The sequence below is a fragment of the Cetorhinus maximus genome, chromosome 21, assembly GCF_964194155.1.
Source record: "Cetorhinus maximus chromosome 21, sCetMax3.hap1.1, whole genome shotgun sequence".
NCBI lineage: Eukaryota > Metazoa > Chordata > Chondrichthyes > Lamniformes > Cetorhinidae > Cetorhinus > Cetorhinus maximus.
Window position 1 is genome coordinate 21,289,235 of NC_135899.1, and position 16,710 is coordinate 21,305,944.

A 16,710-nucleotide genomic window follows, 5' to 3' on the forward strand; every position below is an offset into this window, starting at 1 on the left:
CCCCTTTTCTGTCTTATTTTCATTTTTGTCTTCTGTGTTTTTTGCTGCTTTAATTACCTTGTGTCTGTTCTTCTTATTTGTTCTTTCTGGGGTTCTCTCTCTTACTCTCTCTCACTGTGCTCTGTTACTATCCTAATGATTTTTTTCTCTTATTATTTTTCCACTTGTTTCTGTTATTTCTTGCCTGTGGCTGTCCTGGTCATCCTCCCTGTCTGTCGCTCTCTCTTGCTGTCTGCTAAATTCTAACTACTTCTATTTTTAATTCTGCTACTCTAGTTTTTATGTAAATCTAACTACACCAATATCAGAAAATTGAGGCTTTACTTGAGTGAGAAACCACAAAGAAGCTTTTCATGTCAAGAGAAGGTAAATTTGAAGCGAAGCTGTAAAGAATTCAAGCACATTTCAAAATTGGTTCCTGTCAGCTTGGGTCTGGGCATGGGCTCTGCAGCACACTGTGGTTTTCCCCTTGGCTGTAGGATCAGCAGTATGCTAGCACCATTTGATCTCACAGCAAGCGTGCTGGGTCTGACTAATAATATGTGACTGATCTGATAAGAAAATGGACAGGAACAAGAAAGGGTGAGAACAGTCAGTGCTTTTATAATTTATAAAACCACATTTTGATTAAGACACATCGAGAGGCCTTGTGGTTATTTCCTGTGTTCAAGCTATTCTAAATTTATTTCATTAGTATTTTTCCAAATTAAAATTAAATGTCACGTTGGTGAGAAATAAGGAAAAATTGGAGCTCCACCTACATCAGCCTGACATTTCAGAGTTCTCTCCATTATTACTTTGATGTTATGGAGATGTATCTATGTACCCTACAATGCAAAACTCCCTTTAAATTACCCTGCACTGCAGAGCTTCCTCTATATTCCTCACAGTACAGAGTTCCGCTGTAATACCATAGAGTGCAGAAAACCCTCTCCATGACCTTGACATTACCGAGCTCTCCTATACTCCGCCTCTGAGAGAACAATACTCTCCATTATCCTGATGCATTTATAAGATGTATTCCAATTGTGAATCACGTAACTAAAAGATCAACCTCTGATGTTAAACAACATATCGCACTGAAATTATTTTCTTTCAAGTCCCAGGAACATTTATGTCAATTGGATGCAAACGAAAGGCAGCAAAGTCAAGGAGTTCAACTCACCACGATATATGATGAGATAAAATTCAACCCTGATGTGTCGACACCCAAGATGGTGATGCAGAAAGGACAGGAAGCAAGTGCCAACGCCTGACTGTTATCCACTGCTACATGAAAGATAACAGCGGGCCTGAACTGTGCCCAACAATTCCAGTAGTCGCTGCTCGCCATGCTCTTGATCTTACAGCTGACTTGGATTGGCTTGCTTGTGTGCAAAGGCGGCTCAATATTTGGGACTGAATGCAATGAGGGAAATACAAACAGAAAATATTGGAAATACACAGCAAGGCGGTCAGAATAAGGAAAGGAGAGAACGCTGGGTAAAACAAAGAGGATAGAGAAAGTGAGAAAATAGGTAAGGGCATGACTCAGATACAATACCATCTTATATTTAGAAAGCACCTTTTAAAGAAAGTATATATGGCAAGGCACTTCACAGCTATACTGGATGATCATGCAAAGAAGCAGGTGACGAGTTAAACACCCTAGAGACAGAATTCGTTAATGAGTCGGAGAGGTGCTATAGGTGAGCTGAAAACTGCTGTGTATTTCCACCATTTCCTGTGTTTATTTCTAAATTGTCAAAGTAGAGGAAAATGGAAACACATAGAGCGTCTGCACATCCTGCTGATTACAATGAAGGAAGGGAGGAGCCAGGTCATGGGCTGGGGAAAGTCCTAAGCACTCCATTTAATAAATAGCTGATGCATTATGTATTTCTCTAACTTGTCGTTGCCTTATGTAAGGAGACACTCTTTCTCTTTGCAGCTTGAATATGGCCAGGATTTTCCGGCCCCATCGCAGTGGCTCCTGCGGCGAGCCTTTCAAATCACCATTGACTTTGGCGGGACCAGGGCTGGAAAATCCTGCCCTATGTTCCCATTGTCTTCCACTGTTTCACTGTGACAACAGTGGCATTTAGAAGCAGCTGCACATTCAACAAAAGAGGCTTTGTTGGTCTGATACAGAAAAATTGATCCATGAACAATGGTATACCATTAACCATATGTTACAGTACTGCAGAAAATATGCAGGACCGTATAATAGTGCCTTTAACTAGCTTTAATTTTCTTTCCCCCCACCTCATTTGCTGACTGAAACTGAGTCACAACTTTTTAAATTAATATTGCTTCGATTTCAGAGTATCAGTGCCAAGATGGGTGTGTGTTTAGGTCAGTCATGTCTTTCCTAAGTTTTCCTTTGTTTTGTTTTTAGTATTTATTTTACCTCATCTCTCCTGAGGGCATTAACTCCTGTTGGAGCAGAGTTCCTGAGGACCAGGCCATCCTTTAATATCTCACCCAAATGACTAGTTTTATTGTGTGAGACCAGAGAGTGAGTGTGGGTTATTTAGTAATACAGTAAGTATTAGCTTGTCCTCACTTAATGTTCACAAATGGGCAGAATTTTGCCGTCGGTGAGCAGGGGGGGGCGGGGCCCGCTCACCAACACATAAAATGACGTGGGATGATGTTGGGCTGAACCCCCGACGACATCCCGCCCCATTTAAATTTTCAGGAAGGTGGGGACGCGGCAAAATCAGCTGCGGGCCCGCCGACCTGTCAATAGCCAATTGAGGCTATTGACAGGATCATTTAAACAATTAAAGGACCTGCCCGTCTAACCTTAAGGTTGGTGGGCAGGCCAGGAGCCCCGGCAGCAACTAGAAAAAACATGAAATAGTGGATGGGGTTTCATGCAGGGTTTTAAAAAGTTTAATGAAGTTATAGTGTAAATTATGAACATGTCCCATCTCATGTGACATTGTCACATGAGGGGGACATGTTAGGGAATTTTTTTTTTCTATTTTTAATCTTTTTCAAAGTGGAAGCGATCTCCCGGAGGCTGCACTTTGCTTCAGGGAGATATGCACTCTGCATGTGCGAAAGAGCGCACTCTCGCTTTTGGGGAATCCCCCCGCCCGCACAGGAAGCGCATAGCGCTTCCCACCGGATGTCAGGCAGGGCGGGCCACGTAAAATGGCAGTGCGGCCCACTTCTCCGGCGGGGTTCAGCTCCCCGCCCGCCGGAGATTGGGTTGGGCCCGCCCGCCCGAGAGGCTAAAAATTCTGCCCATGCACTTTTCAGCGGGGATCAGTGGATAGTGATCAGCAGTGGGAATATTAACTGACCTTTCCCTCCCAATACACAAGTACCCAAGATAATTATACCTACTGCTATCAGGCTGAGATTAGTTAAACCCTGATAGAACCAGATTGAACCTGGTCTGTATAGATTAGCAGCACAGCAAACTGCGAATTGAGCCAGACCAAAAAGAAGCTGACACTGCCTTAACAGTCAATGAAGTAATTCTGAACTCCAGTCACTATTATAATGTAGGAAATACCAAGCTAATTTGCACACAGCAACAGTTCCACAACAGCAGTAAGATATTGTGATGACCAATGTGTAATGTTATTTGAGGGGTAAATATTGACCAGGACACCAGGGAGGATTTCCTGCTCTCTTTTTTACATTCACCTGGGAAGGCAGATATCAGTTTAATGTTGCAACTAAATGATGACACCACCAACAGCGCAGCACTCCCTCAGTGTTGCACTGATGTGTCAGCATAGATTTATATTCAAGTTACGGTAAACTTTTATAAATCACTGGTTAGTCCTCAACTGGAATAAACCTTCTGGTGTCCAGGTGGTACCCCCGGGAGATGTGTTGAGAAACCCCTCAGAAATCCCAACACAAAAGACTGCAGGAATTGCCTGGGAAGTTTCAACTTTCAATGGGCAATTCCCTTGCGTTCGAAACCTTTCAAAAAAGTCTTCAACTCTGAATTAGAGGGTTCCGACTCACTTACCTGCATAGTTATCCAGGAAATGTTACAGGTGGAAGAAAAAATCTAAGTCCTTGATAACTATACAACTGACCTTCCCCACCAACTCTCCACTCTCCCCTCCCCAACCCTCTGAACCCTCCCACCATCTGACTCCCCTCTGATCTGACCTCACCACCTTGCCACCCTACTCAGTTGGCACCCTACCCACCCTGTCACATACCACGCTGCCACCCATCACCCCATCATCCATCACTTTGCCACATATCACCCTGTCACTCTATCCACCTTGCCACCTACCACATTGCCACCTGACACTCTACCCAGCTGGCACCCTACCACCCTGTCACCTTACGCCCTACCCACTTACCTCACTCATACTTGTTCACTAACATAGTGTGAAAGTTATCTAAAGGTCCCAAAGCTTTTCACTGTGTTAGTAAATGGAGACTTACAAAAATATGGCAGCTAGTACTGTAAAATGGGGCATGGCTTGGCTTCCCCTGAAGATCCTGCCCTATGAGAAAGGACTCCAAGAACAGGCATGCTCTGCATTTCTGACGAGGCACAGTTTGGAGGTTCGGGTGAGAAATGCAGAGCTCCAGCGCTGTGTTAAAAAAAAAGGAGCAGAGTAGCAATGAGGGTGATCACCACTCCGATTCAGCCCATTGTGTTCCACTCCACGCACCTCACTTCAGGAAGGATTTCAAGGCCTTAGGGAGGGTGTAGAGGAGCTATACTAGAATTATATCAGGATTAAAGGATTTCAGGGAGACAGTAGAGATGCCGGGGTAATTCTCCCTAAAAAATGAAAGGGGATTTAATAAGGGTGCTAAAAATTATGAGGGCTTTTCGTAGAGTACAAAGGAAGAAATTGTTTACACTGGGAGGAGAGTCTGTAACAAGACAGCACAGATTTAAGGGGCCAGGTTTTTGTCTTTGAGGCAGGAATTGGGAGACAGGAATTTTCCCAACTCCGCGATCCCACCTCTGTCCTGGCAGAGCCCAGCTAGCGTACTTTCATACTGAGGAGACGGGCATGGGTTGCAGTCAGGGGTTGCCATCTCCCGAGGTGACAACAGAGGCAGTTGGATGATGAGGCTGGCAGGTTAGAAATTGCACCCCCATTTACTGAGACATCAGTTTTCAACATGGTTGTTAGGCCCTCTACTCCTCACACCTTATTGTCCCCTCATATATCCCATGCCCTTCCATATCTCCCATACCTCTGATACCACACATGACTCCCCATGCCCAATCACCCAGTATGCACTAGGTACAAAACCAATGAACCATTTTACACTGGCAAGTCTTTGGAATGCTCATGAATTTTTTTTAAAAAATCAAATGTTCAAAAATCCCTTCCAAAAACATTGCCCCTCTTACGTACTCATAAAACTGTCTATCAAACATAGGCTGTGGAAGTCTCATCCTCTTAACTTGTACAAATAAACACACAGGAATTGAAAAAACGCTTCAAAGAAAGATTAAATCATTACAAGCTAATAGAATTGTCGATTGAACAAAGCTAGCAGTCCCCTTAATGTTATATAAACAGCACCCCACAGGGCTGAGTCCCTTCATCAGTCTTGGAGCTCAGCCAAGCATTCCTAATGAGGCCATCTGTTGACACATTTGTCAGATAGCCTCATTAATAATGCTTGGCTGAGCTCTCAGTTGGCTCATTTCCCAATTCTCAAGCCCGTGCTGCAGAGAAATAGCTTCCCAAAATTTTTTCCTTGTTTTTTACTACCTGTGCACAATACTTTGGAAGATCTTTTACTGTGTGTGTAAAATATAAAAGGCTACATTAATGCAAGCTATTCCTTCTCAGGTTGTAAAATGGAAGGCCAGAGATAGCCACAATCACTTGCCTATGGAAGCTGTTTATTTTAACAAAGGATTCATTGAGAACAGATTTTCTTTGATTCAAGGACACTTAAGGAGCGAGTATTAAAATACAAATAAAGATGACAAGGTGTTAGCACCTGATTAAACACTGATCATCTATCCCAAGGCACATCTCTGCAGTCAGCAGCCAGAGTCCAGCACAACCATAAAAAGGAAAAGTGTTAAAAATGCATGAACTGCAGCGTAGCAATCCTCCGCCAAGATCTGTGAGTCAGGAGGATCAGTTCTCCAACCCCTTCAGGGATATAATTTGATGCTATTGTGCGATCGAGAGATCAGGTGTAGCACTGGATAACCACACAACACCGAGATTATCTCTATATGTAGTAATCCTGTGTGGCAATAAATGAAGCTTTGTTCTGTACACAGACTTTGAGGATTGCGAAGACAGTGGGTGGAATTTAATAGCTGTGGCGGTGGCCCATACTGTTTTGAGTTACATTTCATAACTCAGGGTTTTTTCTAATTAAAAACTAAAACCCAGTGACGTACGTAAGTAGTAGTTATGATGAGGTCGCAGTGGAACATGGACTTTACATGATTTACGTGGCAGTTATATCCTTGTATTATAAGTCTGGGAAAAACTGAAATATGCAAAATTGCTTTTAATTAACATTTTTTTGAAGAAAGAATTGAACTCTGATGTTATATATATAGTTCCTAGAGGAGAGCCTAATGCAATGACCCTACCAGGAAATGGAAATGGGGAAAGTCCTAAAACAAGTAGCCAACCTGCAAAGCTGCTGGATGTGATATGTGAGACCACTGGGTTTCAGGTTTTGCATATGGTGGTTTACATCTAGATTATTAAACTGAAGTGAAGCAATGGTTGTTAATTGTATGCTAATAGGGTGTTTAATTGTATTCAAGTAGTGGTAAGTCATGTGCTTTTTAAAAATTCATTCATGGGATGGTGGTGGTGCTGGCTAGGCCAGCATTCATTGCCCATCCCTAATTGCCCTTGAGAAGATGGTGGTGAACTGCCTTCTTGAACCACTGCAGTCCATGTGGTGTAGCTACACCCACAGTGCTGTTAGGGAGGGAGTTCCAGGATTTTGACCCAGCAACAGTGAAGGAATGGCAATATATTTCCAAGTCAGGATAATGAGTGGCTTGGAGGGAAACTTCCAAGGGGTGGTGTTCCCATCTGTCTGCTGCCCTTGAACTTCTTGATGGTAGCGGTTGTGGCTTTGGAAAGTGCTGGCTAAGCATCTTTAGTGAATTCTGGCAGTGCATTTTGTAGATAGTACACACTGCTGCCTCTGTGCGTTGGTGGTGGAGGGAGTGAATGTTTGTGGATAGGGTGCCAATCTAGCAGCCTGCTTTGTCCTCGATGGTGTCAAGCTTCTTGAGTGTTGTTGGAGCTGCACTCATCCAGGCAAGTGGAGAGTATTCCATCAACTCCTGACTTGTGCCTTGTAGATGATGGACGAGCTTTGGGGAGTCAGGAGGTGAGTTACTTGCCACAGGATTCCTAGTCTCTGACCTGCTCTTGTAGTCATAGTATTTATATGGCTTGTCCAGTTCAGTTTCTGGTCAATGGTAACCTCCAGGATGTCGATAGTTGGGGGATTCAGCGATGGTAATGCCACTGAATGTCTGGGGCAATGGTTAGATTCTCTGTTGTTGGAGATGGTCATTGCCTGGCGTTGTGCGGTGCAAATGTTACTTACCACTTGTCAGCCGAAGCCTGAATATTGTCCAGGTCTTGCTGCACTTGGACATGGACTGTTTCAGTATCTGAGGAGTCATGAATGGTACTGAACATTGTGCAATCATCAGCGAACATCCCCACTTCCAATCTTATGATGGAAGGAAGGTCATTGGTGAAGCAGCTGAAGATGGTTGGGCCTAGGATACTACCCTGAGGAACTCCTGCTGTTATGCCCTGGAACTCCTATAGAAACAGACTCAAACTATGTTTGTAATGTGTATCTCTGTAAATAAAAGCCTATGAGCATGTAAAGACTAGGCTCCAGATCTATCCATCATTGCCAAGCTCTCTAGAATGTGTAAAGAGTTTGCCATTCTCAATGACTACACATCAGAACAGGCTAAAAAAGGCATATACCAATGAGCATGAGTCAATGATTGCTTATCCTTTCTATCCAACCTAAGTCATGAATAATGCTCAGACAATGGTCAACTCTCAGCCAGACTGGAATAGCACTCAAGCAGACTGCAACAACAGAAGGCATTTCCAAAAATTTAAAAGACTGTAATATCACCTTGGGATGAAATGTAAGCACAGAACTTTACTACCACGTGACTGGTAATGCAGGTGCAAAACAGTGACAGTCTAAGGAACAGTGTAATAATCTCTTTATTTCTGTTGGACTATTGTAAAGAACATATCATTTATTTTCTTGGACTGTGACTTTAAAACTATCAGGGCTACAATTAAAAGACATGTTCCCTGGAACAGGATATGGAATATACAAGTTGCTATTTCCTGGAACAGAGGGTGCCAGGTTGGGCAGCATGGTGCTGGAAATGGGGAACTGCCTAGCAACAATGTTTTAATTGGCTCCTGATCAGGAACTAAGATTTTATGTGATAGCAGTGAGCAGAGATCCTAGCCTGCAAAGAGAACACACCTAAGTCCTCTCTCTCCAGTGTGTATAAGATTAAATAAATCTACAAAGCTAGCTAGCTGGCTGGCTGTTTCTTCATATCTCTGCAACCTGCTCTCTCTGAAAATACCCCCTGTCAAGGGGAAAAGGGGGAAAATCACCAGTAGAGAAATTGAAAAGCAAGTTTTCAAACAGTGAACCACAGGTTGAAAGTGCTGGAAGACCATCTCGTGTCATCAACAACGAACTGCAAGGAATTTCGGAAGGCATCAATCAAAATCAACCCATCTAATCCCATAATCCAGATTGGTGCTATTGAACTGCTTTACCTCATCCTTAAAATCCATGTTTTGTATGTCTTATGTGTGTATGTGTCTGTGTGTGTGTGTGTGTGTAGGGGTTAAGAAGGAACAGAGTTTAAGTTATAGAGTTAAAAGTTAGCAGTTCATATTTCTTTCTTTTGCCACTGGTTAAGCATAGTTTGTTTAATAAACAGTTGTTTGCTTAAGTTTACAATCCAAGTGTTCATATTCTGTTAGCCTAGATTAAACAGTTAGGCAGAATTGGGCAATTTGGTGGCCTAATCAAACTTTTCGCATTTGTCTCAGCTCGGGGATCAGTGGGGCTTGATATTACAGCGCATTATACCCAGTGAGTCATGACAACAGTGAAAGATTAAGATGACAAACTGCAAAAGTGAACCTCAAGTGAGTTAGTTATTGGTGTTCCCCAAACTAAAGTTTATGAAACAGCAATGTTTATAAAATAATCATTTTGCATTTGTACCTTTGTCTGTTGTCTAAAAAGATAGTTAAATTGCTTCTTGTTGCAGCAATTACTTATATAAATTCAAAGACTGAACTCGCAGAAAAGAGGAGCACAATTTTTCTAATGTAAAGCTGCCTCTCAATAAACAGTAGGAGGGCCCAATGATCTGTCATAGTAGATCCGAATCTGAGCTGAGACGCGCCAAGTCTCTGCCAAGCTGTTTACCTAATTCAGTGTTTTACTGCACGGCTGCAAGTAACAGTAGTAAGAAATTGCAGTCTCTTGGTTTACCAATCGATGAGAAACCACTAATCTGTGTGGACTGAAGCTCCTAATTACCACAATCAAATATGTAAGACCCCGTTTGAAATGAAGCCGGTTTCTAACTTTGCAATGCTTTCATCATTGTTACCACTATTTAATTGTCCAAATGCCTATGTTTTTCAAATCGTATAATTTGAGAGTACAAATGCAAATATTTCATCTTGTGATAGTCTTCTGAACTATTTTTTTCTACACCCCTCTTCTGTGGTTACTCTAGGCTGTTTTAGAGTACACGCAATCCTTGACTTTACGACTTTTGAGTTATGACAAATGGCACTTCCGATATTTATAAATTGACACCCTGTTTTGACTTTCCCATGTCGGTTTTGACTTTACAATCCCACGACAGCAAACAAGTTCAAACGTTGGTACTTGCACACTGACATTCTGCGTCGCCCATCTCCCTGACTCAAGACACTTAGTTGCTGTTCCAACGCCATTAGTACAGTACTATATTTCTACATGTATTTTTAGTTTATTATGTAATTTTTCAATGTCAATATGATTGCTATTTACAACATAAATACATTAATGTTGCCATATTAGTCGTCTATAATTGATTGAGTACAAATTTCTGGATTATTTTGGTGAAAATAGGGTATCAGGCCTTGGTTCAGAAACCGATCCCCCACTTATAACATTGTTCTTTAGGGAAAATCAGTTCTGACTTATGATGTTTCAGCTTAAGTCACGGTTTTCGGAACCAATCGTGTCACAAGTCCGAGGACTGCCTACATTAATTGTCAGTGCATGTAACTTAATAATTCTGAACCAGATAACCAGATAAATGGGGAAAATTCCCAGCCAGCTTATAAGAGCTAAATTAGATAGGGCCAATATTTGGACACAGGGGACCCAACACACAGCCTACCCTTGTGTTCATGGTGCAAGAGGGAAGAACAGAAATTTTAGCCTGAAACCAAGCGCCTCCCAAGCTACTGGCTGCCTCTGCGCTCAGAGGGGCAAGGAGCAGCGTTGTACTTGATGCACGTGATGACCTTCTTTTCCTGAAGGCAGTCTGCCCCTTTTACAGTTAACTTACAGTGAATGACAGGAGACTGCTGAATATTATTGCTGTTTTTTAAATTAATTAATGGGATGTGGACGTCACTGGCTAAGCTGGCATTTATTTCCCATCCCTAATTGCCCTTGAGAAGGTGGTGGTGAGCTGCCTTCTTGAACCACTGCAGCTCATGTGGTCTAACTCCGCCCACAGTGTTGTTAGAGAGAGAGTTCCAGGATTTTGACTCAGCGACAGTGAAGGAATGGCGATATATCTCCAAATCAGGATGGTGAGTGGCTTGGAGGAAACTTCCAGGTGGTGGTGTTCCCCTGTGTCTGCTGTCCTTGTCCTTCTAGATGGTAGCGCTCGTGAGTTTGGAAGGTGCTGTCTGATGAGGCTTGGTAAGTTCCTGCAGTACAACTTGTAGATGGTGCACACTGCTGGCACTGTGTGTTGGTGGTGCAGAGCTTGAATGTTTGTTGATGGGGTACCAATAAAGTGGGCTGCTTTGTCCTGAATGGTGTCAAGCTTCTTGAGTGTGAAGCAGTCCATGTCCAAATGCAGCAAGACCTGGACAATATCTAGGCTTGGGCTGGCAAGTGGCAAATAACATTCTTGTCAAACTAGTGCCAGGCAACGACCATCTCCAACAAGAGAAAACCTAACCAATGCCCCATGACATTCAATAGCATTACAATCGCTGAATTCCCCACTATCTACATCCTGGGGGGGTTACCATTGACCAGAAACTGAACTGGACTAGCCATATAAATACTGCGGCTACAAGAGCAGATTAGGGGCTAGGAATTCTACAGAGAGTAACCCACCTTCTGACTCCTCAAAGCCTGTGCACCATCTACAAGGCACAAGTCAGGAGTGTGATGGAATATTCTCCACTTGCCTGGATGGGTGGAACTCCAATAATACTCAAGAAGCTCGACACCATCCAGGACAAAACAGCCTTCTTGATTAACATCCCATCCACCACCTTCAACATTTACTCCGTCCACAACTGATCACAGTTGCAGCAGTGTGTACCATCTAGAAGGTGCACTGCAGCAACTCATCAAGTCTCTTTCAACAGCACCTTCCAAACCTGTGGCTTTCACCACCTGGAAGGACAAGGGCAGCAGATGCATGGGAACACCACCATATGCAAGATCCCCTCCAAGTCACACACCATCCTAACTTGGAACTGTACCGCCATTTCTTCACTGTTGCTGGGTCTAAACCCTGGAACTCCCTTCCTAACAGCACTGTGGGTGTTCCTACAACACATGGACTGTAGCAGTTCAAGAAAGCAGCTCACACCACCTTCTCATGGGAAATTAGGGATGGACAATAAATGCTGGCCTAGCTTGTAATGCTATATCCCATGAACGATTATACACATTAAAAAAAAGCAAGTTAGGTGCCTGGGCCTTTAAGTAATGCTAGTGCATTAGTTAGTGCACCTTGCAGCTGAACACCTGCTCTTTGCTAAGTGATGTACGAATTTGTACAATGGGCTTCCATGGTCTAAATTTGTGCAATGGCACCAAACCAACCAATCTGGCTGCGGGACTTCAGGACAGCACCGGTTCAGCTGCTTTTGGTGAATGCAGGGAACACCCAACCATGCGTCTTTCTCAAGACGGCTCACCTTATGGATCGTGCCAGCAGCAGCTGCTGGTGTTAAGCACATCCCCAGAGGCGAATCTACTTCCATAGCGGCATGGCAATCTGCTTTCACTATACAAAAGGTATTTTGAAGGACTTAGTATACTTCCTCTCACTCTTCACCTCCTGATGCATCATTTCAGAAGAAAACTTAACTCAAATAATGGAAATTATTTAAAAACAATGTTCATGTGCCTTCCAGTGGTATCACTGCAGGTTCCTGAAAATCTCCCTTCTTTTGTAATTTACACACAAGAGGGAGTGAATATCAGCAATTTTCATATCTCAAGCCAGTAGTTTTCCAGACTTCCTGCTTTTTTAACTCTTAAAACACAAGGTCACATATTACCACTGGCAACAACATTGGATGGGGAATGGTAGTCCAGTGGTTATATTACTAGACTAGTAATAGAGGATGCATTAATAATTCAGTGAACTCAAATTCAATTTCCCCCATAAATTCAGTTTTCTAAAAGCTGAAAACAAAAAGCTGGTATCAGTAAATTGACCATGAAACCTTCCGATTGTCATACAAACCCAACTGGTGAGTTTACTAATGCTCTTCGGGGAAGAAAACCTGTGGTCCTTACCTGGTCTGGTCTATATCTGACTCCCATCCCACATCAATGCAGTTGACTTTGCTCCCTGACGTGGCCTAACAGGTCACTCAGTTAAGAGAAACTTGGGCTGGACAATGAATTTTGGCTTTGCTGGTCTTGTCAGCGATGCCCATATCCTAAAAATTATTAAAAACAATAGCGAGTGTTTAACACGTGATTTGATAATCTCACAGAGACATTAAACATTTAAATTAAACCCTGACCTCATTGGTTCAGAAGTCTACCATCTGACTGATAAAACAGGCAAACTCCATTACTGATGAAAATTAAGTTGGAAGGGAAGAGAAACTGACAAGCTTAACATGGATCTTGCTTAGCACTGGTTAGATGTAAAGTGTATTACACTCTACATCAAACTCACGCTATCTGTACCTGATCTGGGAGAGTTGACTGGAAAAGTCTGGGGGGGAATTACTAGGGTCTAGGGTTTGGATCATATCCAATTTGGCATCCAATTCCAGTGTCAGAAGTTCCCAGGTAGCTGAGGGAACAATATAAAGGGAGCTTTACCCTGCATTCTATGTTAGCTGAGTGCCAGCAATGGCCAGCAAGATTAGCCTACCATTAAATATGACAAAATAAAGCTCAACCTTGATGTGACGACACTAATGATAAGGATGAAAAGCATATGGGCCAGAATTTTTCAGGTGGTGGTGTTTCTCTGCCCACCATCCAAAGAGTCATCAGAGAACACATCCCTGCCAATACTGCCTGGTCTGCAGCCACTTAATGCTCCAACAAGTGTCAATTGGCTTCAGGAAGGACTTCTGCTCCTCACTCGGGAGAAAGTTCATTTCAGAGAGCTGATGGCTAATCTGATTGGGTGGCAGCTCTCTAGTCTGTGCAACACCAGAAGCTGCAGTGGATAGGACTGGGACTGCAAGTAGTCTCCAGAGCTTAAGTCCCAGGAGTCCAGGAACAGGTAAGATTTGGTGGTCTCAGGGTGGGGAAGGTAGGTGAGGCCTGGGAGGTGGACAGAGGGAGTTGGGGTGTCGGTCAAGAGGCCGCGGGGAAGAGCCTCTGCAGCAGTCAGATCTTTTTGAGGGGAGCCCGATGTTAAATGGAGGCTTCTGATGGAGGCGCCCTCCCCCGCACCCCTTTTTGCACTCGAGGTCTGAACAGGGTTACACACATACATATGAATTAGGAGCAGGAGTAGGCCACTCGGCCCCTCGAGCCTGCTCTGCCATTCAATAAGATCATGGCTGATCTGACTGTAACCTCAACCCAACAATCCTGTCTAGCCCCAATAATCTTTCACCCCCTTGTTAATCAAGAATTTATCTAGCTCTGCCTTAAAAATATTCAAGGACTCTGCTTCCACCACCTTTTGAGGAAAAGAGTTCCAAAGACTCACCACCCTCTGACAGAAAAAAATTCTCCTCATCTGTCTTAAATGAGCGACCCCTTTTTTTAAAACGGTGACCCCTAGTTCGAGTTCTAATTTTTGGGCTTCCGCCTTGCCCCTGAGCTCCTCCCGACAGCCTGAAAATTGAGCCTGGTGGAAAACAGCCCTAAAGTGGTTAGTAATTGTCCTCAATTGGGGCAGGGCTTCAGGCCTTGCCCGTCCCAGCATAAAATTGTGGATAGGTCTATGCAGGCGGGAACCTGTCCAGAGGCCATTTGACAAATTTTAGTTCACTCCCCTCCCCGACCCCACCGCCTACGAACCTGCCGGTGGGGATACATGTAATTATTTTCCATGAGACAGAATTTTAAGTGCCAAAAAATTATCTGCACTGTGAAAGACACCAATACACCCTGACCTGCATGTGAAGCTTCCCAGTCGTCACTGTGGTGTATGCCTGTCAGCGTTGAAACGAATCAATGCAGTCAAGTGAAAAAATTCCATGGAGTATTGCTACAGTCGATTTCACCTTAAGCAGGCTGAACGTTGGACCCTGGATGTGACGGAGCAGGTTTACTGCGGAAATAAAAACAAAACTATTGGAAGCACATTAACACAAGGTTGGTAAACTCATTTTCTACAGCAGACCTACCAAATATCTTTGCAATTGGCATGGGTCACATTCAGCAAATGGGAGGTAGAGAAGCAGAGTGGTTAAGGAAAGAAATCACAGACTCAAGGCCTAAGCAAGTGAAGGCAAGGCACTAATGATGGAGTAATTAAAATCAGTGATGCATAAGAGGTCTTAAGCAGAGGAGTGCAGCTATCTGAGAGAGTTGTGGGGCTGGAGGAGATTACAGAGATAGGGAGGGATGAGGCCATGAAGGGATATGAAAACAAGGATGGGAATTTTAAAATAGAGGCCGGATTCCAACCAGGAATGCATTGGAATAGTCAAGTCTATTGATAGCAAAGGCATGGATGAGGCTTTCAGCAGCAGTTGAGCTGAGTCAGGAGTCATGCTATGTTACAGACATCGAAATAGACAATCTTGGTTATCATGCGGATATGTGATCAAATATGACACCAAGTTGTGACCAGTCTAGTCCAGCCTCAGACAGCTGACAGAGAGAGGCATGGAGTCAGTGGCAATGCAGTGGCTTTTGTGGTGGGAGACGAAAACAATGGCTTCTGTCTTCCCAATATTTAGTTGGAAGAAATTTTTACTCAGCCAGTACTAGATTTCAGACAAGCTGTCAGACAATTTAGTGACAGGGAAGATGTCGGGAGAGGTGCTAGTGAGGTAAAGCTGGCTGTCATCAGTGTGCATTTGAAACAATAATATGAAGAGCACAAGAAGTCTGAGAGGGATTGCGCAAGAAGAATGAATCTTGGATTGAAGGAACGGAAAATGCAAATGAGAGTTTGGGGGTATGATGGGGAGGTGTGTACTTAACTCAGCTGAGTGCAGGAGGAAGGGATTGGTGATTTGTGAAGGAGTAGCCAGCTGGGAAAGATCCCAGAGCTCCGAAAAGACGGGCCTAGAAAGTTCCCCTGCTCCTGAGTCAACCGTGAAGGTTTGGGTGGAGGCACTTGGGCAAATTTTCTAATAGCCAATCTGAGCCCTGCGCCTTCAGACTGGATCCAGCCCGCCTGCTATATGTTTCATATCCGTGATGACACAAAAAAACTGCAACATTGGGGGTAGAAAATTTTTATTGCAAATTCAAACAGATAACAGGAAACTCTGAAATCTGCAATGTTGTGTCTCAGTTTGTTTTCACTTTGTTAAACACTCAGGAAGTTGTCAATTAACACTCTCAAACAGTTGCACAAGCATTGACTTGTGGCACAATGTCACAATACACTGGGACTAGATGGTACTGCTGTTGAGATCACACAAGCTCCACCTGCAACCAGGCAGTGGTTCAAGAGCAAACTGTGATACACAGATTCCATCGATGGGGGCATAACCTCCTTGAAGCCTGGTTCTCTGGGAGCTTCCAGCCATTGCCACTAGGGTAGACAAAGTCTCCAGATAACAACCTCATCTTGCTGCTATAAGACCAGCTTTGAAGTAATTCTGCAAATCCTCCTTTCAGCTAGCTGAACCACCTTCAACACTTACATGAAGGAACCCTCACTGGACTCTAACAGTCACATGAATTAATATTCCTATTTCTTTTCATCATTCCAAATTATTCCTAATTGTAAAACTATTTTTTCATATCCCCTTCTTGTGTGCTTGTGTGTGTATATAGTTGCAATGACCATCCCCTGGGTTTGAACATGTGAATAAACAATACTTCTGACTTAATCCTAACGACAGTTTGCTGCGTGGAGAGATAAACAGAGTTAACGTTTCGAGTTGGTAAGACTCTTCTTCAGAGTGAAGAAGAGTCATACCGACTTGAAACGTTAACTCTGTTTATCACTCCACAGATGCTGTTAGACCTGCTGAGTTTTCCCAGCATTTTCTGGTTTTTTTTTTCAGATTTCCAGCATTCACAGTATTTTGCTTTTATCTGAGAGTTTGCTGCAAGTCATTTCAA

At 43.4% G+C, this 16,710-nt stretch overlaps 2 protein-coding genes across 6 annotated transcripts in view; one reads left to right on the forward strand and one right to left on the reverse strand.

Annotated features, from left to right (window-relative positions):
* LOC144695742 (SLAM family member 9-like) overlaps window positions 1-5,284 on the forward strand; it is a 40,482-nt gene extending 35,198 nt beyond the window's left edge. For both annotated transcript variants that reach the window (XM_078566714.1, XM_078566713.1), the window contains one exon: window positions 1,101-5,284. In XM_078566714.1, coding sequence (XP_078422840.1) covers window positions 1,101-1,185 — 85 coding nt within the window. In that variant the 3' untranslated portion in view covers window positions 1,186-5,284. The remainder of the gene's footprint in view (window positions 1-1,100) is intronic.
* Window positions 1-16,710, reverse strand: part of LOC144695740 (RNA-binding protein 4B-like) — a 117,921-nt gene that overhangs the window by 11,643 nt on the left and 89,568 nt on the right. For 3 of the 4 annotated variants that reach the window (XR_013580005.1, XR_013580007.1, XM_078566710.1), the window contains 2 exons: window positions 14,577-14,734; window positions 12,781-12,926 (listed from right to left, as the gene is read on the reverse strand). The exons of the other annotated variant lie outside the window; for it this stretch is intronic. Coding sequence is in view for 1 of the 3 variants with exons in the window: in XM_078566710.1 (XP_078422836.1) it covers window positions 14,619-14,734 (116 nt within the window). In the remaining 2 variants the exon portion in view is untranslated. Of the gene's footprint in view, window positions 1-12,780; window positions 12,927-14,576; window positions 14,735-16,710 lie in introns of those variants that run through there. 4 annotated transcript variants of the gene reach the window in all.